The sequence below is a fragment of the Pongo abelii genome, chromosome 3, assembly GCF_028885655.2.
Source record: "Pongo abelii isolate AG06213 chromosome 3, NHGRI_mPonAbe1-v2.0_pri, whole genome shotgun sequence".
NCBI lineage: Eukaryota > Metazoa > Chordata > Mammalia > Primates > Hominidae > Pongo > Pongo abelii.
The window spans coordinates 51,550,882-51,575,967 of NC_071988.2; the positions used below are offsets into that span (position 1 = coordinate 51,550,882).

Consider the following 25,086-nt stretch of genomic DNA (forward strand, 5'->3'; position numbering starts at 1 on the left):
CACTCAGATAGTGAGCATAGTACCAGATAGGCAGCCTTCCAACCCATACCACCACACACACTCCTCTGTCAAGCAGTCCCTAGTGTCTATTGTTCCTATCTTTGTGTCCCTGTGTATTCAGTGTTTAAATGAGAACATGCAGTATTTGGATTTCTGTTTCTGTGTTAGTTCACTTAGGATAATGGCCTCCAACTGCATCCATGTTGCTGCAAAGGACAGGATCTCATTCTTTTTAATGGCTGTGTGTAAGACTATTCCATATATAGACTATTCCATATATAGACTATTAGACTATTCCAATATAGACTATTCCAATATAGACTATATATTTACCACATTTTTTTATCCTGTTCGCTATTGATGGGCATCTTGGTTGATTCCTTGTCTTTGCTGTTGCGAATAGTGCTGCAATGAACATATGAGTTCATATGTCTTTTTGAACGCCTTATTTTAAAATTTGAAGTGTTCATGACATCTTTGATCATTTTATATAATGAGAAACTATTTAATATCTCTTATTAAAAGTAGAATAACAATAAATACATAATAGATACATAATCAGTCCATATATATGCTTTTTGTTTTTGTTTTTGTTTGCATATCATGTTCCTCATGATATTTAACTAAGAAATACTTTTCTTGATTAAATCAAAACTGTTCTAATTGTGTGTATTTTATCTGATATGCTACTTTTGATTTTTCCACCTTCTATTTATTGCTTCTGCACTTGGATAATTGATAAAGGAATTAACGAGGAAAGGATCCATACATTTTTGAAAAAATACAATGACAACATTGAATGAAAAAAAAAACTGATTTTTTTCCTCCAGGTTGAAAAAAAAATATCTAGCTTGCCATTTACATTTACTGTTGAAAATAGATGCTCAGTTGTCTGTGAATTTTGCTGCAAAAAGATTAATATTAACCTGAAAGTTTTAATCTCTGTGTTTCTCAAGTGATTTCATTTGTATTATGAATTGAATTTGAGCTCAAAAATATTTGTACTATTCCACAGGCAATAAAGTAATCAACTTCAGTTTTATTTCATACACAGAAAATTAACAGAGTCATTTCTAGCAATACTGCTGCATCATACTTATGAATTTTAAAGATGTTTTGAACAACTCAAACTCCTACTTGATGCAAGTCTTTTTTTTCCCACTAACATAATATTGAAGAAATATAACAAGGTTTTGATTCAAATGATTTTTGCTGAAAGTTGATGTATTTTGTCATATTTATTTTTTAAAGAATCATAGCTATTACAGAAATTGAATTTCTAAAACAGAAACTGTGCTACATGTTTTATTCTTTTAAAACCACATTTTTCTTGTTGTTATATGTAAAAATAGAGATGCTTCTGTTGCCCAATGGATTGCCCATTTTTTTCTTGATCCAAAATAAGGAAACTGAACAAGGAGGATGGAAGCTATAACTCTACAACAAGGGCACATAATTTTGTCTTTTGAAAACGTAAATACCTAGTTCATTAGGTAATGAATCTTTCGTTCATTAAAATGACCTCAAGTGGCCTTATATTTTATGCATAGTAATTTTAACCCCTAAAAAAGAGAAAAAAATAATTTATAATCACAGATTTCTAATTGTAGACATTAATTTGGCTCTAATTAGTATGCCAGTTGTTTGTGGCCTCAGTTTACTCATCTGCAAAAAGATGCAGTTTATTCCGCAGTATAATTATGTCATGCATGCATTGCATAACAGGAAAATTGATCTAAAATTGATCTATATCTTTAAACTGTTCTTCCAGGATCACCTTTAAATTAGCACACAATATCTTTCAAAGGATTATAACCCAAGATGAAGTTTGCACTTTTATTTGACTCTGTTGTTTGAGCATTTGGGAAGCCAGTGTCTGAATTTCAAATTTTAGTGTGTAGTAAAACTGTTCCCAGGCATTTTCTTTTTTCTTTTTTTTTTTTTTACTTGAGATGGAGTCTCGCTCTGTCGCCCAGGCTGGAGTGCAGTGGCGCAATCTCGGCTCGCTGCAGGCTCTGCCTGGTGGGTTCATGCCATTCTCCTGCCTCAGCCTCCCGAGTAGCTGGGACTACAGGCGCCCACCACCACGCCCGGCTAATTTTTTATATTTTTACTAAAGGCGGGGTTTCACAGTGTTAGTCAGGATGGTCTCGATCTCCTGACCTCCGTGATCCACCTGCCTCAGCCTCCCGAAGTTCTGGGATTACAGGCGCCAGGCACTTTCTAAAATCATGGGATGGTACTGCTTTTTTTAACTACTTTAAGCTCTGGGATACATGTGCAGAATGTGCAGGTTTGTTACATAGGTAATACACGTGCCATGGTGGTTTGCTGCACCCAGCAACCTATCATCTACATTAGGTAGTTTTCCTAATGCTATCCCTCCCCTAGCCGCCCACCCCCTGGCTTCATCCACGTCCCTGCAAAGGGCATGAACTCATCCTTTATTATGGCTGCATAGTATTTCATGGTGTATATATGCAACCATTTCTTTATCCAGTCTAACATTGATGGGCATTTGGGATGCTTCAATGTCTTTGTTATTGTGATCAGTGCTGCAGTAAACATGCATGTGCATGTGTCTTTATAATAGAATGATTTAGAATCCTTTGGATATATACCCAGTAATGGGATTGTTGGGTCAAATGGTATTTCAGGTTCTAGATCCTTGAGGAATTGCCACATTGTCTTCCACAATGGTTGAACTAATTTACACTCCCACCAACAGTGTAAAAGTGTTCCTATTTCTCCACACCCTCTCCAGCATCTGTGGTTTCCTGACTTTTTAATGATCGCCATTCTAACTGGCATGAGATGATATCTCATTGTGGTTTTGATTTGCATTTCTCTAATGACAAGTGATGATGAGCTTTTTTTTCGTTTATTTGTTGGCTGCATAAATGTCTTCTTTTGAGAAGTGTCTGTTTGTATCCTTTGCCCACTTTTTGATGTTTTTTTGCTTGTTTGTTTGTTTTTGTATTTTTTAGGGGGTAGATTCTGGATATTAGCCCTTTGTCAGATGGGTAGATGGCAAAAATTTTCTCCCATTCTGTATGTTGCCTGTTCACTCCGATGATAGTTTCTTTTGCTGTGTATAAGCTCTTTAGTTTAATTATATCTCATTTGTCAATTTGGGGCTTTTGTTGCCATTGATTTTGGTGTTTTAGTTATGAATTCTTTGCCCATGCCTATGTCCTGAATGGTATTGCCTAGGTTTTCTTCTAGGGTTTTTATGGTTTTAGGTCTTAGGTTTATATCTTTTGAAAAAAACATCAGTGAGTTAGTAATTTGAAATCAGGATATCTTCAGTAAAGTTAGCCAAACATAGTGTGTGAAACAAAATATACCACACACATTTGCACAATGAAAATCACAATAAATGATATGTAAAAATATTTTAAATTTAAAACCTATATTTTATTTAGCTTTGAGGAACTTGAGAAGATATTATATTTAAAATATGTGACTCAAAGTGTGAAGAACAGCTTTCCCTGTATTTAAGGAGGCAGTTAGGTGATAAACAAGGTCTTCCTAGAAAGTTGTGCTTTGGTCATGTCAGAGTAAAGCTGCAGGCAATTGATTCATTGCCAGATTTTTATGTAATTCTGCAAAGGAAATCCCTAAGATGGTCCTAATATTATTTGACTGAAATATGAAATATGTCCATAGTTCCTTGAACTGATATGCTATATTCTGGGTTTTGATTTACACAGAATGGTGAAAAAGACTACTGAGTGACAAAATAAAAACTTATTTTGAAAACATAGGCTCCCAAATAAAATAAACTAAGTTATCAGTTACAATTAGTAAAATGTAATGCTAGTGAAAAATCATTCAACAGGTTAATAGGCAAAACTAAACTCATAAAAATTGTATCAACAATGGAAATAAGACAATCTCTTTTAATAAATACTTAGTGTTTTTAATTAAAAATTACCGAACTAATTTTTTGATCTGCTTTTATAAACCTTTCTAATTTGCTCTTATAAATTCTGACACTTTACAAAGAAGAAAATGTATTTTCTTGTTTTAAATATAGCACAAAACATTTAACTATTTATTCAATATGTTTGAATTATTCCAAATTAGTGGGATCTCTGAATTAAGAAGTTATATGTATATGTTTGATATTCATTCATTCATTATAAAGTATGTATCAAGTGCCATACTCTGTGCCCTGTTGTATCAGACTCTAAGATATAGTTGATGATAAGAAAATCATGCATGCCTCTCCCTCATATTGGGGTTGAGTATTAAAATATATAGCAAAAGAAAAAAAGACTTATTTATGGTTACATGATTTCTGGAAAAAATTTTGGGTAGCAATTAATGCAATGAATCAAGGAATCCCATGCACAAATCCACCCTTTGAGGCAGAGACATGCTGACAAGAAGACAAAGGAAGATATGGGTAGAGGATGCCCAGGTAGTCAGCTTGGTCTTGTGTGAACTTGAGTAAATCCTTTTTTTTTTGTCTGGTCTTCAATTTCTTATTTCTAAAATGAACAATAGGACTGGCTCTTTTAAGGCTCTTTGTGATGTTCTTTATTGAATATTAGATGCCTAGGATAGAGAGCTTTCATTCTCATTACAGAGTTGCATAGTTGTTATGCCAGAGATTGGATCTCGGCTTATACATCTAGATATTATAAGAGCTGGGACTAAAGCTAGGGCTTCAGGCTTGTATTTTTCTTCTATACAAGACCCATACAGTGGCATTTTTTTTTTTCAGGTGTCTACTCCAAAGTTTCTTGCCGTTGCACCTTAGCCTCAATAGATGACTCTCGATATAGAATCAAGATAAATAGAAACATAACAGTGAAAACAGAACTAGATAATGGGCACCCCTAATAACTTGAAAGGTTAAAATTGTCTCTGTTCACATGATGCTTCCTACTGTGAATTTGGGGACATAATGTAAGAGGGATTCCTGGTCCAGCCCATGTGTCATGAGTCAGTATTTTCAAGTTCTTCACGAAAAAACGATGTATAGGCTGGGGATCTGGAAATGAAAGCAATGCCAACAAGGTAGGAAACAGCAGGAGCTTGATACCAGAAGGCCAAGAGAGCAATGAGAGGCAGATGGGGAGAAACTAGTTCCTAACGGCTTGGGTAGAAAAAATTTGTAACTCCATGATACACATATGGTTATGAAAGTAAGTTCTTTCTTCCCCCAACTCTTCTCTGATGAATGTGGCTGATGCGAGATGCCTGGACAGCAATGGGTTTAGAACGCAACTGACCTGGAATTTTCAGAGCCCTGACGGAAAAGGAGTAACCCTAAGAATGTGGGAGATAAATCAAGCAAACCCAAGCTGTGTAACCAGTTATTTATTCTTAACAGGGAAGAATGGGCAATAAGGAGGAAATAAACTTAGAGGAAAGCATGGGCTCAGGGGATGGCACTGAATAATTGCTAGACCTAAAGAGCAGAGCTACAGCCATCATATTGCATTCAGCAATCCATGCTTCCAAAATGTCCAGGCTCACAACTTCTAGTAATCAAAGGATCAGCAAATATTTTTATTAAATCGTGAAGTCATGGAAAACCCAACAAAAATGAACAGAAAATATTGATTCCTATCTGTGCCTTTTATTAAGTTACTGTAATATCCTGTACATGACATTTGTAAAAGTGTCTAGGAATACGTCTGCCACATTCTAAAGTTCTTGGTGAGTGTTACTTTCTCTTCATCCTCTTGGGTTTTTTTTTTTTTTTTTTTTTTTTACATACCTGACTTTTTGCTGAGGACATCAAGATATTCTCTTCATATTAAAGGGGAAAGAAAGCTTGGAAAAATTCAAAGTTTTATTTCAGAGAGCCAGCCTAAAATAAAATATTTCTGTCAATTTCTTAGTATATGTGTCTCAATGACAGCAGATATTAGAGATGGATACATTACCTGTGTGATTCTATGAATGGCTTATGGCCATAATTATTTAAATTAAACTCATTCTGTTTGCTCACTAGAAATATAAAATGTGAGCCATCATTTATATTTTGGGTACTTGAAAAGAAAAATAAATAAAATCTCACCATGACAGTTTCTGAATTCAAAGAAAATTATAGTTTCCCTCTTCTTAATTGAGAATATTCAGAGAAGCAAGATGCTTATGCACATACTTTGAAATTATCACCTGAAGCAGTAACTATTAAGCTGTCTTGTCAAGTGCTGCTTGGCTTGCATTTTTAATCGTATTTGTGGTACCCTGGACTTTGTACAGACAAAGGCTGAATTGCTTGGCTTATGATCTTGAAAGATCCTGTTATTCTGCTTGCTTTTACTTGCTAGGAGGATCCTACTAGAATATATTGTCCAGAAATAGGTCATCAATAAGTGATTCAAGGCAAAAAATATACATATTTGTGTTTTGTATTGGAAGATTATCATAAAACAAATATTTAAAACAGAAATGAGGTAGCATTTTTATTTTCTTTTTATAGAGAAGAGATTTTTGATATTATCTTTCATTTTACTAATTCAAAAAATATGTATTTAATCTTATTACAGTAAATTGATAATTCATACCATTTTATTTGGTTAGTTGACATATTCTTTTGCATGAAATATTGATCATAATATTTGGTGCCATTTATAATATAAAGAGATTGATACTTAAATCACGTTGGAAAGAAAATGTAAGTAGTTTAATGATGGAGTGCTGCAATAGATATCTGGTTTAGAAAATCGGGAGCTAAGTAGAGTTTATATACATTTTGAGAGAGGACAAAAATGAGATTTAGTGAAAGAACTGAGGCTTTAGGTAATAACATAATATGGAAATTGTTTGGCAAGATAAAATCGTCATGTCTCTCTCGTGAATTTAAGGAGCTCAACAGTTTTACCTCATTAGCACCTTTTGCTTATGTCTGTCTGATGTTTCAGCTAAATTTCGAGAGGAGCCATCTGATGTATAAGATTTATTTGCATTCTTGGTGCCTCGCATTTTTCACATCTTTGCTTTTAGAACAGAATCAAGAACTAATGCTATATTTAATTTCATGTCTAAAGAAATGAGTGTCTATGAAGTTTTTTTTTATCTACAATACTTAATGTCTGAAATCACACATTCTGGATTTTTTGAAAGTCAGTGTGGTTTCATTGTTCTTTGTGTTTCAGTGGTATTTTAAAGATTTAAAATTATATATCACTTTTGTACACACAGATTTTTTACAGGCTTCAGAAATTCCTTAAATTATAATTACTTCTTTATGAAAAATAAAAATTTGGCTCTGTACTGTTCAGGAAATGGTTATGGTACATCGAGATTCTCAAAACTGGAGTATTTTATTAGGAAAGAGATAGGTTTAGAACTCTTCTTTGGCCAAATAATATTTTGGAAGCTATATAAATTGTACTTAATTTTTTTTACGTCCTGTGTATCTTCAGAACTCTTAAGGCTATATGCATAAAATAATGCCTTGGTAAGAAAGAATTAATGGGGTCCCAACATATCACAAGAAGTTAGTTAATATTCAAAATGACAAGGCTATCCATATTCTTAATCTGTAATTTTTAGTCTTTCTTTCATATCTGTCTCCATGTTTATATATGTAGATAAATCTATGAATTAATATTTAGCTAGCCAATTTGTGAGAGTCCTGAATAGATGGGTTCAGTGAAATAAAGATCTATTATTAATTTTAAACTAATGGATTTTCTTTCAACTTTTATTCCATTGATGTGTTATTTGTGACATGACAGATTTAAATAAATGACTGTGTTTTTATGTTACATTTTTCTCTCTTCTTTTTCAAATTTGCGATCCTTTTATCCCTTATTTCATTTTTTTAATTGCATTTCTTGTATTCTTCCCTATTTATGTATATGCTGAACTTTATTCAAAATATACATATTTTTGTTTCTTTGCTTCATTTTATTAACCTCACCCACATTTAAATTTCTTTTATTTTTACTCTGAAATGCATGGTTCCTCCCTGCCCTGGGGCATATTCGTATGTGTTCGTCTTGGAGTTATGTTGGAGACGAAGAAGAATAATTTCTTAATTTACTTTTAATTTAAAAATTACAATAAAAATTTGTGATTCTCTTCTCCCAATACTTTATATCTAGTTCCTTCTGTAAATACCACATATTGAGGATTTGAATGTTTCTATATCTCAGTTAGTTTTCTTTTATAATTTTTGCTATAGTTCCTGGTTATTTTCTATTTTTTGAATTTTTTTATCTTTCTATTTTATATTGTACAGTGGGAAGAGATTGGTGAAGTGGATGAAAATTATGCCCCTATCCACACATATCAAGTATGCAAAGTGATGGAACAGAATCAGAATAACTGGCTTTTGACCAGTTGGATCTCCAATGAAGGTGCTTCCAGAATCTTCATAGAACTCAAATTTACCCTGCGGGACTGCAACAGCCTTCCTGGAGGACTGGGGACCTGTAAGGAAACCTTTAATATGTATTATTTTGAGTCAGATGATCAGAATGGGAGAAACATTAAGGAAAACCAATACATCAAAATTGATACCATTGCTGCCGATGAAAGCTTTACAGAACTTGATCTTGGTGACCGTGTTATGAAACTGAATACAGAGGTCAGAGATGTAGGACCTCTAAGCAAAAAGGGATTTTATCTTGCTTTTCAAGATGTTGGTGCTTGCATTGCTCTGGTTTCTGTGCGTGTATACTATAAAAAATGCCCTTCTGTGATACGACACTTGGCTGTCTTCCCTGACACCATCACTGGAGCTGATTCTTCCCAATTGCTCGAAGTGTCAGGCTCCTGTGTCAACCATTCTGTGACCGATGAACCTCCCAAAATGCACTGCAGCGCTGAAGGGGAGTGGCTGGTGCCCATCGGGAAATGCATGTGCAAGGCAGGATATGAAGAGAAAAATGGCACCTGTCAAGGTAAGAGTTTGCCTCCAGATCTGCAGGGGCTGTCTGCTTCAGTTGGATCATGTATATGTATTTCCTCCAATGATTATGAGCAAATGACCTTTTACTTTGCTAATTTATGGAGATTATTTCTCTCAAGTTTGATTTTTCTCTTTTCAGAATTTTAAAATTTCTGGCAACCGTGAAGGATTTAATGTAATATTTTATTGGATATACATAATTAATACTCAGAGAGTGTCTGACTTTCAGTGTAATATTTCATATTCACTTTGCTTTTAGAAATTTTACTTTTGAAAAACTCAAACCAAGGGACTAGTAACCTTCATTGTATAATTATTGTCTGCTTCTTCTATTTTCTCTCCATGAACTTGTTTTCTACTCTTTATTTGCTGTATAAAATTTAAATGCAAAATCTTAGATTAGACTAGTTTTGGCATGTTTTTAACTGCCTTTTAAAAATTCTTCAGAAAAAAAGTTCAGCCATATGAACTTTATAGCAAAACATTTGTAAACTGACAGGATTAGTTTACTGTGTTGTTTACATATGGTTGTAATTACATGCTTGCTTTTTAAAAATTACAGATATTTTTAAATGCATAATAAGCAGTGCCCCACAAAAATAACTATTTGAAGACAGAACCAATACAAAAGGTCATTTTAAAGCAATTTGCCCTTGGGGATATTTTTTCTGTTTTTATTTTTCTTTTAAATTGAAACTTGATCATGCATGCTTCTCTCTTCATTTGAAAATGCCCTCATTTTTCCCACAGTGTGGTGAGCTGGCCGTTTAAACTGGAAATTTGTCAATGGCTTTCTGGAACAGGGGAGTATTTTATCTCAAAACGAAGAGCAGTTTATGGGAAAGAAAGCAAGCATTTTTTTTATTTATTTAAATTATTCACCCTCATGATCCTGAACTTGTTTTCATCATGATGTGAGTGTACTAAATAGGTAATGAAAGTCAATGAGTATTAACTGGGGGAACTTTGAATGCTGAGCAGCCCCTTGGTCCCACCTGGTAGCTTCAGGTGCATTTATTTTTCCTAAGTCCACTCTATTACATGAATCAGACTTCCTCATTTGTTCTTGCTTGACTGTAGATTGATTATCGATCCAGGGAAACAAAACTAGGGAAATTACCTGTAAATTATAATAACTTTGGTTAATTAATTCTCTCCAGAAACACATTGCACTTTACTTGAAATTCCTTTTTCAGCACCAGTTTCTATTTTGTATCTTTGAAATACCATCTACTATTAATTCTGTTGTTTTTCCATGCAAGCTACTACTTTCTACATCTGATTTTACATCTACACAAGCACATATGAAAGTTTTGTTCAATCAAAATCACGTTTATAAAATGCTTATAAGCTTATTGGGGAAATGAACCATAATTTCTTCAGGATTGGAATTAAAGAAATGTTCTAATATTACCTTTTATTTTTGAGCAATCTTATTGGTTTAAGGTGAGGTTTTATGTAATTAAAGGATCAAAAGCAGGAGTTATAAGCAATCCATTGAATATATTTCTGTCTAAAATATTGTAAATATAAATCTTATTAATTATTTCTAAAAATTTGTTTATTAGTATTATAAAACAACATACTCTATTTGGTTGTTTGTTTCTATCATTTTAGAAAATATGTGATCACTTAATTCAGACCACCATGACCTTTGTCATTATTTTGATTGACAGATAGTATAAGAGGCCTCTCTCCATGTTTCGAGGATGCATTTTGATTGTCGATGAGATTAAAACATTCTGCTAGTGATAGTCACAAAAATCCTGGGAGGCAGCGTTCTGACAGAATGCAATGCAGTCTTAGTGCAAGTGTTAGCATACATCTTTTCTTTCTCTTCTCATGTTATTCTCTTAATAATTGAAAAGTAGAACCTTAATTGAGGGACACTGGATTAACTGGAGACATTTCATTGTAGAAAACTTTACTTAACTGGACTCTGTCTTAATTCATGCATTTATCTTCCTCCCCTGGTAGTAGGAGCAGTGGTTTGCAGAGGTGATGCAAAAAGTTTACTACACTGCCCAGAGAATGTTTCACACATGTAGTCTGTATGATTAATGCTTGCTGGTATTTTACTATGTACAAATGGTATGTGATGGCACTCTAGGAAGAGTTTCAAGTATTTATTCTACACATAACTTATGTAATTGAATGACCCATTGAATGAATAAATACATTTTGAGGGCTTGCTTTGGAGAACTAAAGCATCATAGATATTGTTGAGACATTTCTATCTATACACCATAAGTACATGTAAATGTGTGTGTGTGTGTGTGTGTGTGTGTGTGTTATAAAATGCCACCATAACTCTAGCTCATTTTACAATCTTAACCTGCTAGCCTCAAACCTCTAAGTGGGGATCTTGATGATTTGAAATCATCCTTCTAAATAAGCCAAAAATTTAGGAATCATTTCTCTCATCTCTTTCCTACTCACTATCCAGTTCCAATCCATCACAGAGTGTTTATAGAAATTACCAGTCAACTTTCTCTTTAAATCATCTTCTTCTATTTCCTTTTTCCTTCAATATAGAGGTAAACCTTGTTGAAACTTTGTTTTCAAATTTAATGAATGACTTTATATATAGTTTTGGTTTTTTAACCATATGAATATATCACCTATAACAAATGCAAATATTTGTTTCACACACCCATCCCACCCCTGGAAACTCCCGCCTACACACACACACACTTTATACACTTCAGTGGTTTCCTTTAAGACAAAGTTTTTTCATTAAGAGGCTGCATGGTTTTGCTCCAGTTATCTTTCATGTCTCATCTTAAATTTTGCTTTCTCCCTTGCTTTCTCCCCTTCCCTATGCACTAGCCAAACTAGCTTTTTTCAGTTTCTCACTTTGCTCATTTTCACTACTTGTTGTTTTAAGAATATGTTCTCTTCCATGGATTATTCTTGTATCTAACATACACTAATCCTTCATATCTGTGCTCCAATATCCCTTCTACAGAGAAGATGCCCCAATCAGTCAAGGCTAGATCAAGCGTTACTGTTTACTCATATATCTTTTGTCATAAAACAATTTAGAACTATTATTTTACATATATCTGCATACTTGTTATCTGTTTGATTATTTTTTCGACTCCTGTTAGTCTACATACTCCTTGATGGCAGGAGTAGCAGGAGACCATGTACTCCTTAACTTAAAGATGAGAAAGAAGTCAAAAAGCACAAGAGAAGGACAATGAATTCGAAAGAGAGGAAAGAAAATCAGCAAAGGTGTAAAAGAATACTATGTTATTCTATGTTAAGTATCACATTGTATTGATTTATTTTACCTTTGTATTATCTGTAAAATATCTCCTTGGTCTGAAAATTGATGGATATGTCTTTTAACTTAATCATTTCTTAGTTCTAAGGCTCTCAGGCCAAATTTCATATTCAAGGTATTAAGTCATATGTCATTGGTACTTCACATATTAACTATTAGAGAAGCCAATTTAGTGAATTTTACAGAGCACAGAACATTACATATTTAAATATAATATGGCCATATTACATGATGACATTTAATTATTCAGTTTCTTGATTACCAAACTATATTAGAATTTAATTAAAAATATATTATTGAGAAGCTAAAGTTTGAATATATCTGTGGCAATGATTTTCATATGTTAATATTTCTTAGTCTGTGCTGGCAGGTGACTGAGTACTTGCTGTCATATCATGCTTATGTGACTTGTTATATGTGCTTTGCGTGATGGAGTTGACACACGGCCTTTTACAAACTAAACCTTCAAGATTCAGAATGCTAGGCAGCTCGTTAACATATGGCCTCTATCCGGATGACCAAGCAGTGAGTCTGGAGTCCTGGTCAATTTAGCAATTTGTGATCTGTCATCTTCATATAACTTCCTCTCATTTAACTTTCTTTAAGAGAAATAGACTACCTCACCCATAATAATCTGGTTTTGACGAGGTAACAAAATACTAATTTCTATTGTATGAACTTAAAATATAGTGTACATTTATTTTTGTAAGTCTGACTTATATGCCTAAATTTTCTATAATAAGCTGATTTAAGTCTGCAGGTTTCTTTCTTGGAAGTCTTTTTTTATTTTCAGAAACAAATAATTTCTCAAATCCATTTATCCTAGTATGTTTCCCAACTTGTTATTTATTATTATTTCTGATGAAATTCATGCTATTTTTCCCCTTAAGACTCATGTGAGACTTTTTTTTAGTAAAAAATGGTTAGCAAAAACACATTTTAGAAGTTTCTGTCTTTATTGAAGTGGATGTTTTTGACAGAAGTAATTGAGTTCACATGAATCAAATGTTGCCTGCTGAGTTCTCTTGTGATTATGTTGCTGACTTACTTAGATGCAAGGCAAGACCACTAATCTTCATCAGTTGCTAGTGGAATGAAGTAGTAATTTGAAATTAGCCCTAGATAATTATAGTTTCACTTATATCAAATGGAGGAAAGAGATTTAGATTGTGGGTCACTGCCAAAACCAGTCAGAGTGAAGAAGGCATATAGTACATGCTAAAACGGGATAAGGAGGGTTACGCGTCAAGGGCTGTGGAGAAAAAGTACTTATTAATTGTCCAACTGGGAGATGATTGCACAGCAAGGAAAATGTAGTGAAAATACCCAATTCAAGAAAGAGCCTTGATTCAGAAATAGTACAGTTACAGCAGGGAGTAGAATGTCGATCATTCATACTTCTGGTGCATATTTATGATCGAAACAAAATTGGCTGGAAATATATTAGGTATATTAGGTGTTCATGTAATTATGCATTAGAGAGCCTAGTTATTTTTAATTAGGGACATTACCAAAAAAACATCAAAGGGGTTGAACTTATCGTTCTATTTAGTATGTTATTATATGTAACAAAAGGAACCTATTTTAATTTCAAAATCTGAACAAATGATGGCAATTATGGAAGTACAGAATATCAATGGTGCCTGTGTGTGTTGTGTTGGTGTGTGTGTGTGTGTGTGTTCTGCTTTTGTGAGGAACAGCCAAGGCAATTAAGTAGTCAAATCATTTCATCCATTTACAAACATTACACAAGAGAATAATTGAAATAGTCTTTTTTCTCCCCATTTTAACTGCTCCCTGGCCTACTTTTAGATTAGTTCTAATAAAATTTTAGAGAGTACTCTGCATTTGTTTTTTTTGGTTTTTTTTGTCTGTTTGTTTGTTTGTTTTTTTGGTTTGTTTGTGTGTTTTTTCTAAATCAAGGTTTTTCAGCACTGGAGCTATTGATATTTTGGGCCAGATAATTTTTGCTGGTGGGAAGGGGGATGTTGTCTTGTTCATTGTAGACTATTTAGCAGCTTTCTTGGGTTCTACCCTCTAGACACAGTAGGACACCCCACTCCTCATTTTCACAGTCAAAAATGTGTCTAGATAGTGCCAAATATTCCCTGGGGGCAAAATCACTCCCAGTTGAGAACCACTAATCCAAATTCTTGTCCCCTCCCCAAATGAACACACATGCCACTAACACAAAATATGTTTACAGATATGTTTACGGACTGGATACCTTTGCAAAAGAACATTTTTCTTGAAATTTGGAAGAATGAAGGAGATGTACATGTTTAAATGTGACTAATTGAATTTGAATATGATGGGAAATATGCTGCTTGTAAGAGGCAGCATGGCCTAGTAGTTTAACCACATGAATTCTGAGTAAAAATGAATAGAGTCTTATTCTACCTCTGCCATTTACCAACGCTATATCCCCATGCGAGTTGCTGAATCTCTCTGTTCTTTGCTGTCCTCATCTCTAACTAGCTCATAAAAATCTTGTGAGATATTGGCCAGGCGCAGTGGCTCATGCCTGTAATCCCAGCACTTTGGGAGGCCAAGGCAGATGGATCACGAGGTCAGGAGATCGAGACCATCCTGGCTAACACGGTGAAACCTCGTCTCTAGTAAATATACAAAAAATTAGCCCGGCATGGTGGCGGGAGCCTGTAATCCCAGCTACTCGGGAGGTTGAGGCAGGAGAATGGTGTGAACCCGGGAGGCGGAGCTTGCAGTGAGTGGAGATCGCGCCACTGCACTCCAGCCTGGGTGACAGTGAGGCTCCATCTCAAAAAAAAAAAAAAAAAAAAAACTTGTGAGATATTATATAAAAATTGTAAAATAAAGGGTAGCTACAGGTTATAAAATTATCTAGTTTTCTCTAAGTAGGTAGTATATTCCTGAGCAATTTAATTTATCAAAGAATAATACTACATTTTTCCATTGGGTAAATAAAACTATGTACGTTTTATAGAACTTCCTTTATAAAAATTTTGTTAGAAGTACAAAACTGAAAAATTTGCCATTTGGTTAGATATTATCACTCATTCTATAAGTTGTTATTGTAGTAGGCACTCTATCCAGCCTATACAATTCCTGTATCCTAGGAATGTGGACATATATACATACAAACATGCATATAGACTCACATCTACAGTTAAAATTTATGAAATTTTCTAATGGCAGTGTGGGTGAAGTGTGGTATTTTAGATAGGGAAATAAGATTTTTTTTTTTTTCTGAAATGGTGGCATTTAACATAGAAGTGAGGGGAAAAAAACTGTGAAAAGTATGGGAAACAGTACAGCAAACAAAGGGAGCTTCCAGTGCAGAAATCTATTTTAATACGTTAATTTTATGTATGTCTCATTTCTTTCTAAAATTACACTTTAAAAATGTATTTGCTTACGAAAATCTGAGAAATAAAAGACCTGATGATTCCTGAACTTACCAGCTAAAATATGCTGTTCTTATACATTTATTATTATCTTAAAGACAGAAAACTCCTAATAAATACCTAGGGTCAAATGCATGCATATCAAACATGAAACAATTCAGTTTATTTATAAGTGGTGTTGGTGGATGGTTATTTGTAAATTATTACACCCGTTGAAAGTATAAAACCCGTTTTTTTCTTAAAGAACTTGTTTCATTGGTTTGACAATGGTTAATAACTAGTGACTCTTCTGCTATATGTGGATGGACAAATACGGGGACTTGGCAATGAAAGAAAAGACAGAAGAACCAAAAACCTTGTGATTTCTTTCTGGTCGAACTTTTAAATCTGGTCTGCACTCCTACTTTCTCACTCATAAAAGAAATTATACTAGTGAAAGTCTTGAGGTTGTATATATTTTTAGTTTAGAATAAATGTAACAGGCAAATGCTATACCTCATCTTTACAGTAACAGTAATAACTACTTTGTAAATTTCACTTTGGGCAGGTCTCTAGGATGTTTTATATGATGATGACATGTTCCATATTGTTACTGTGCAAATGAATCTTAACATTAATGGACTTGAGTTTCATCATGGTTATATGGATGGAGAATTAATGATTATATTTTATGTTGAAATGTCTCATATTTGTGTAAACACCTCTTAATAATAAACATTTATTAAAATAAGATGCACTGGATAAGCTCCTTTTATTATAATGCATTTTTATAAAATGATAATTATCAGGAGAAGATTTTAATGATAAAGACTTCACAAAAAGCTTTATATATTTAAAATTCACAACATTTAAATGTTCCAGGAAACCAAAAAATAGTCCTTTTGTTTTATTGTTTGCTTATTTTCTTGTTATTCAGATACCAGCAAAAGAACCTACATAAAGTCTGATAACATAAAACAGAACAGCTCTCATGGGAAAAGTGTGTACAGAGAAATTCGATGGTGAAAACTCAGTGCGATTTAGCAAATACTTCAGTATCAGTTCTCAGATTCTTGAGAACTAATAGTTCAAAATATGAATGCAAATTATAAGAAACAAAGTAACCAACACTTGCATAAAATCATTCAATAGACTTCAAACATTAAAATTGATCTCTGAAAGCATCAGGAGGTGTTTGTGTGCGTAGCAGATTAACGGCATTGGGCTTAAAAGTGATGCCGGCCTCAGCTCAAATCTCACTCTAGCATTTGGTAAATACGTAACTGTGGTCAAGTTACAAAACCAGATTGAGCCCTGCTTTCTTCCTCTGTGAAATATTAAATGTTATAATCTTCACCTGTAAAGTGTTCATGTAGCTGCAAGTAATGTTTGCCTATTTAGAAACGATACATGGACCGGCAGCATTGGCATCACCTGGGAATTTTTTAGAAAGGAAGAATCTCAGCCTTACCCCAGAATGTTAAATCTGAATCTACATTTTAGCACATTCCTTGGTGATTTTTATGTACACTCAAGTTTAAGAAGCACTAAAAGAAAGCACTCTTGCAGTGAGTGTGTTTTTCTTTTTATTTCACAGAGTGGGATACTTAGGTACAGATAAATTAGGACCGCATTAGTATATAAGGTCAAGAACAGTAATTTATTTATCTTAATCCCTTGTATATATGTAAAAATAGTACAGTATCAATGGTTTTAGAGCCATTGTGCATTAGTTAAATATTTTTCCCCCTCAAAATGTTCCTTAATACTTTTATTATACATATGGTAATTATTTAATTTTTGATAGTATTAGAACTAATAATACTTTCTGATAATTGCATTATGACTTAAGAGTTACATATTTACTATCATTTCTCTATCCCATTATCATAAATAGACAATATTTAGCAAATTAGAGGAAAAGCCAAACAACAGAAAAGTAGAGAAAAGAGTAGAGGTGCATCCATGTTCTAATGAGTTCAATTTATAAATTAGCTGTTTGTTTATTTTGCCCCCTTTTGGGATGCTTGTCTTTTTCTTATTGACCTAGAGGAGTTTCTCACATGATTTAGCGTTTCCTCTTACTGATGTGCATTATTGGGACCAAATTTTGTCTAGTTCTTCTATGCTCAACATTTACAGTGCAACATAATCATTTTAAACAGCATTGTTGTCGGCCATACCTAGGAGAAATTCTGACATCGTGGTATGGTGCTAGCCAGAGGTTCAGTATTTTTTAAAACGTTTCTTAGTTGATTGTTATATGCAACCAGGATTGAGACGTGTTGTAACATTTGAAATTCATGCGTGTTTTGCTTTTGGTGGCTAATATGAATTTGCACCCCAAAACCTCACCCAGAGAAGGCCACTGATTTTGATTCTTGAAGGTTGTGCTTTCTTCTTCCCATTAGGAGGTTATCAGGTAACAGCCACTTTGTGCTTTCCTTGTGGAAATTTTCTTCTTTTCTTTTCTTTTTCTTTTTTCTTTTTGTTTTTTTAACTCGGAGTCCTCTTGAGGATGTAGCCAGCTTTTTAAAGTTTCAGGTTCTCTGAAGGTCTCCCCACTTGGTACAAGGCTATGGCCTTTTCTCTTGGATTCTGGGGCATTAAAATTCAAGTTGCCTTGTTTCCCAGAGCCTGCCTCACCCCACTGAGCTTGCAGGGCCGCCAAGGATATGCTCTGGCACTCACCACTCCAGGCTTTGGCTTTCCCTTTGTTTCTGCCCTGTGTGGATTGACATTGCCAGACATTTTTAATTTATTGGTTTTAATGGAATTTGTGTTAAAACAAAACATAATAGGAACGTCAAACTGTTATACTTAGTTCAGGATTTTTTTTAGGTGCTTATACCTGAAGCATTTTCAGGTTTTCTTAGACCTTCACATGATTGGTACTGAAAGCCTTCTGAGAACTCAGGAATTCTAAATTTTATAGCTCCCCAGGTATACCATGCCAAATACAAAATGTTTAATTTAAAAAAAAATTACTGTGGACTGATAGGAAGATAAAATTTGTGAAATTACTTGAACCCCCCCAATACTCAATTCAGTTTTTTAGGTAAGAAATGAAGAATTTTTATGTTTTTCAAAGATACGTTTCATTTAAGTTTTACTCAAAACTCATGTTCTTTTACTAAATAGTTAATATCTAAAAAAGTATTAGTTAAGCTGTCTGAAAAATCTGGCAAGTAAAATAACTTTCATCTGTTAATAAGCATTGCCATTTTAACATTGTAATGAACAGAAGAAAAGCTGTGATTTTTTCTTTTCCTTCTTCTGCAAGTAATGTTAGAATTAAAATAATTTACATGACTTAGGGAAAAAAAGTCTCTGTGCTTCCTTACATTTTTTCATCTTTTCTGATCACAATCTCTGAAGCTTTTTTTAAAATAAATAAAATTAAGATTAATGTAGGCAAAGTCATCTTGGCTTTGAGAAAGGAGTATGAAATAAATATATGAGTGAAACTTGGGAACACAAAACTAATTTTGAGAAAAGAGTATGAAATAAAGATATGAGGGAAACTTGGGAACAGAAAACTATTTTTTTAAATAGTTTTAGCATAAATACTCCTAAATGATATGATAAAGTTAAATTTTATTTCATCAGTCAGCTCAGTAATTATATTAAATCATGTCATCTGTATAAAGAAAAAAAGGCATGAATTTAGAGGTGTTATGTTAATACTCGTTATTGCAATAAGATTAATCATATTTCTTCATAGTACTAAAAATGAAGATATAATACAGATGTAAATATTGGTCTATTTCATAATCTCTTCATTGCAAAACGTAAGTGAAACACAATGATCCTTCCATGTGGAAAACGGAAAACTTTTATTTTAGACAGGATAATAATATATTTACTATTTTAGCACATCTTGTTTCATCACCTTAATAAAAATTTAACATGAGTTGAAAATTTCATGGAGGTCAGTAAGCTAATAAGGAAAATGAGATCTGGAGTAGGGGTTGGGGAAGGGATTAACCTGCCTAATATCACACAACCACCATATTTTAATTTTAGCCTTAGAATCGTATTTTACTTCAGACTCTTTGTTTTACTTTTTGACCTTGTACGGTGTAAAACCACACTTAATTACAATGATCTATCTGTACTTTTAATTGTATATTGCATTAATGATAAATCTGAATAAAAAGTACTGCTACATCCTAGGTCCTTATTAGGAATAATATGCTAAATGTTTTGTGCTTCATCTGTATAGACTTATTTAGTGTACCCCCTGGATGGGTTAACCTTGAGAAATCTACTTACCCACTTTCAAGGGCTGCATAGAAAACTATCTAACTAATAGCAAGCGTAGCTTAATTTGTATCTCTCTCTTTCTCTCTAATTTATGCTACTCATAGAAAAGTATGCCTTTTACTGAAATTGTACAATTATTGCCTTTAAATTTAACTCATACTTTAGTCTAGAAAGACATGCCAATTATTATAAAGCAGGAAGGCATGGAGTTACTAACCCTCGCATAGTTCTTTCTAGGAAGTGTATAATTCGCAATAACAATAAAAAAGTGAATTCTAAGCTACACATGATCTCATAACTGGTTTTCATTACATGAAAATGCTTTTATATCCTTTATTATTTCTTGTCATGCGTGTGGATCCCATCTTATCTTTAAATATTTGATTCTCTTTGGTGCTTAAATGCTTTGTCTGCATTTATGGCTAACCAGCAGTGTTTCATCTATAAGAACCAAAGTGATTTGTTGACATGCTTTCATCTTTTCTGAACTAGAAGATATCCTGCTCATTTGAGCACTGTAAAGGTGTAGTTTATAAAAGAAAATGTAAGGAAAGAAAGAAGAACCACAGTTTGGAGGAAGTAACAATTAGAGCAAATGATAATTTGACTGATGGATAACTCCATTTATTTGATGGAATTGTTAGCAGGAATCAGACATGGAGAATGAATGCTGGAAAATTCCTGCTGTGTGATTGTAAAGGAGAATCATAATACACTACTCCATATGCATAAGAGCTTTTCCTCTGATGAATTCAAAGTATTTTGAAAGGATTCCATTAGGACATATCTAAAATAAAATAAAAAACGAGACTATCAAAGTTTTATTTTCCATTTTGTGGGTTGGAAAAGTCATGTGATGTGATTTCACCAGCGTTTCCCATGTTTCCCTTAGACTTCATTTTCCCACACTACTTTTATGCCTCACAATCTGAAAGCAACATAATTACTTGGTCCTGTGAATGATTTTTTAATATTCGCCTATTCCCAATATTTTCCAATGCTAAAAGCTTCTTTTTTTAGAACCAGACTGACCTGTATTATTTATTTATTTTAAATTCTCTTTAGAAGGTTCTGTATGTCATCTGTGTTTGCTCTCTTGGTTCAAGCATGATTTAATATGTCAACACCGGTTTGCTTAACTGCATTTGATTGTCTTCCATACTTCACTTAGAGCTAGGCAAGTTGCCTTTCAAGAATGTTGCTGCCCAGATAAATGAAATGTCACAACAGTGAAGACCCCTTGTTTTCTGACAGCAGTGGCTTTCTTTGGCACAGTCAGTGGTTAGAGAGGGAGGTGGGGAGGGAACTTAAACAGTAATAATAGAGCCCATTTAAGTCAGGTTGTGCTCCTCAAGGCCCACACAGACTAGCAGCAATAGAATAATGTACTTAAATTTGGGGAGGGCTTCAGTCTCTATTCAGGTGAAAAAAAATTTAAATCCAGAATAAGAATTTGTTTTCCCATTATGGACAAGTTAAAAAAAATGTCTGTTAGCAATTTAACCAAATAACACTCAAAGAAAGCAAGTTTTAGTTGAATTTCTTTCATACTTTATTACCAGGCCCTGAGTGGTTATTGTTCTCAGTACATAATGTTAGAAACCAATTTATACTAAAAGATGTTTCCACTGTCTCCCACAATAAACATATTGATTATGATTTCAAAACTTGGATTAGATTTTAAATATTGGCGGCTCATAAACTTAGTACTTGGCACAAAGGAAATCCTCAATACATGCTAGTTAGATTTAAAAGTTTAAAGCAATTTCTAATTTCCATGAGAGATAATCCTAGATAAAGTGCTGGGGTCTTTTGTTTGCTTCTGTTTTTGTTTGTGTGCTACCATTTGTTGGTATTGTTGCCACCACCCTGGCCATTGGAGCACTGGAACATAGGAGCACACTCAACCTGGTACCGTCCGACCAGGCCAGCTACTCATGGCAAGCCCTTTAAAGACTCAGAAGCTTTCCAACAGTTGTTGGTATGAACGCGAGTGTGCACATTTTCATTTCAATTTAAAAGAGAAATAAACCAGACCAACCAGGCATGTTGTTAATGATTAAATATATGTTATAGGAATAGAGAGACCGTAAATAAAACACCTTGATCAGAAACTGAGGGTATAAGAAATTAAGCATTCAGGAAGCATAGAATTGGGTGAAAAATCTGACTTCTGGTAAAAATCTGGTGAAGGGGAAAGTCTTAGCCAAGGGCAACCTGTCATCATCAAGGGAAAGACCAGCCAGACTGTTCCCCTGAGCAGATCTCAGGAGATCATAGTTATTTTCATCTGCACTTACAGAGAATGGAACGAAAGCTGAGGAGAAAAGGAGCTTGTTCCTAGAAAATACAAAAGTAGGCCAAAGGGAATAGTTTGACTTTCAAGTGCAGTGTAAAAAGCAATAATATACTAGAAATAATAGCGATCCCAAGAAATAAGATCTAAGATTCTGAATATCAGAATTGTCAAGATATTTTAACCGGAATGGTAAGGCAAGAAGAAGGGTTGACACATTTGCAAAAAGCTGCTATGTGCCTGTACTGTTAAATGTTTTATTCATATTCACTCTTTTAAGCTTGACAACATCCTGCGAGCCACCGTTTCAGGGGCAACTGAAAGCTCAGAAGGTTAATTTTACTAAGATCACACAAACTAAAACTAGAAAGTGGCAAATTGACATTTGAACCCAGTGTGTTTGTTTCAAAGTCTGTACCTTTTTACTATATGTTCTGCAATAAAATGCATTTGAAATTCATTTAATTATGTCACCTTAACTTAGATCACCCGTGAGCTTAATCTGTTGTTTGTAAGAGCTGCACTAAAGTGCACATGAGAGGGAGGCACCCCAGAAACACACAGGAGCCACCAGAGTTGTCTTTACAGAAGAGAGATTTGGACCGTATTTTCAGACCTCAGACTGAGGAAAAGGAAAACTGGCTAGAAAGGAAGAAAATGTAGTAGCGGGAAGATGGAACAAATAAGCAAAGCAAGACTGAGTGAGCAAAGCAAAGAATGCATAAGAACGTCTAGGATTCTGAAGCTCTTACCCTAGACAGTAGAGGCCCTATAATTAGGCTCTGTGAAGAGTCAGGAACTGAACTAGACTTTTTAACATATTTCCTATGGGAATATCCAGATGGATGGGTGTCTGGGCACCTTTTGGCATAAGCTCAACATACATGTAGTTGACGGAGAGATTGTGTACATGGGTTAAAAGTTCTCAATCCATTTCTGAACTTTTGGTTTGTACATTCTTGGACACATAAGCTGCTTTGCCTTACTTGTCTGCTCCTGTAAATAGTACAGGATTTTTTAAAAACATGTTTTGGCCTTTGGAGTATTAAAGTGTCTTTTGTATTCAAGTTTTGTTTTGTTTGTTGTTTTTATTTTGTTTGGAGGTGTGGTATGGAAGTAATAAAACAAAACTGGACTGTATAAAATAAGGGAGGAGACTTTGTCAGGATTCTGACGTGGGAGCATCCTCTGTACCTCATGGACCTGGTTGGATCTTTAGACTTTTCATTTCCACAATAAAGAAGTTAAAGGATTCTTCATCTCCCCACCAATTCTGAAATTACACATTTAGCATGTACGAGGTTTCTGACTGGAGGAGACTTTCAGTTTGAAGTGTTTTCATTTCATTCTCAATGGTGGGAAGTTGAAAAGAAGCAGAACACAAAACAAAACAAAGACAAAAGCAAAAGCAAAAATAAAAATATCTTTATAAGCAAAATAGTACAATTAAAATAATTGCTACTTCTCTGATGATTGATCTAAATGAATTCATCATGCTGATAATGAAGACAAATGTCCTTATGTTCTAATGGGTAGAACAGAACTGTTTTAGAAAAAATAAAATTCATATCCATGCATTATCTCACCCAGCTGCATGCCAAGTCTGTAGAAAAGAATTTAATCCTCACAATAACTTCACCAGATATATACTGTTGTTTTTATTTTCTAATTGGAAATAAATGAGGTTAATGTAGATTAAATATGATTTCCAAGAACCCTGAGTTAGTAGTTAGCTTCAAATACAGCTTTGTTATACTTAAATATATATTAGCTTTGAGAGAAAAAAAAACACACTGGGATTTCTAACACTTTAGAATATACCACATTTTAGTTTTTAATTGAAAAAGTAGATAAAGCTTAATTACTAGAATGACAGGGGAAGAAACGTATAGTAAAAGGACAAGGATAGAGAATATTGTAGCACTGATATGAAGGAAAATAGTAACTGCTACCTGTTTTGAAAAATAAAAATCAAAGACAAGTATTTGCTAATAATTATATGAAAAGAAGATATAAAAAGAACTAATTATATTCATATGACTATATATGTTTATATATGGCATCAGTAATATGAAAAAAACACAATGAACTTAAGATTGTCTAATTATTATATAACTTGAATATGGGACTTACTTTTAGTGGGAAAAGTTATATTAAATTGGGTACAATTAAGAAATTGCTAATATATGATGATTTTGAAGTAGAAAAGATGGTTTCATATTATTCAAAGTAACATATATGCACTCAAATGCTGTTAATACTTATTGATACTTTCTCATTACTTATATATTAAAATAATTCAATAATTAAGGAAAATTTGACTGCAAATCCAATTTCCCTAAGTGTGCTCTCTGTCTTCCTCTTCCTTATTTCTTTCCCTCATTTTCCTTTTCTCCTATTTTCGTTTTTTCTCTTTATTTTTAGAAGACATTCCAAAAATGATAACTTTTGTATTTCTCAGTGTATTTGATGTAGAAAAGAAAGTAAGGCTGCAGGCATATTTTTTCCAGTTTTATATTATAAATATTATTAATTTTACAATAAAGCTTGGAAAGGAGTCTATGTCCATACTGCTGTAGAAAAATATATGCTCCTTTTCTTTATTTTGTGTAAATTGTTTCTAATTCACAATTTTAAATGCTTCTTAGAGCTCATAGATTTATAAGCACTGATTACAACGGCTGTTTCATGTTTTCTCCATATGAAGGAGAGATACACAGCTAAATGTAACTGTAATCTCCAATAATCTTCAGATTTTCTTGTTTTGTTTTATTTTGTTTGGTTTTTCCCAAATAAATGTTCTTGCTTTGTTCTTGGAAACAAAAAGATGTTGTTTTATTTGTATCCTGCCATTTCAGCTTTTCTACTAATAAAGTTAACATATCCTGTTTCAACTCACAAAAGCACTAACTACTTTAGCTCTTAAGGTCAATTAAAACACTCTCGGTAAATATTTTTTTTTCTCACCAAAGTAGTATTGGATCCT

At 33.6% G+C, this 25,086-nt stretch overlaps 1 protein-coding gene across 7 annotated transcripts in view; it reads left to right on the forward strand.

The window, feature by feature from the left end:
* EPHA5 (EPH receptor A5) overlaps window positions 1-25,086 on the forward strand; it is a 361,246-nt gene that overhangs the window by 59,786 nt on the left and 276,374 nt on the right. For all 7 annotated transcript variants that reach the window (XM_009239965.4, XM_002814747.6, XM_002814748.5 and 4 more), the window contains exon 3: window positions 8,213-8,876. In XM_009239965.4, the coding sequence (XP_009238240.1) occupies window positions 8,213-8,876 (664 nt within the window). The remainder of the gene's footprint in view (window positions 1-8,212; window positions 8,877-25,086) is intronic.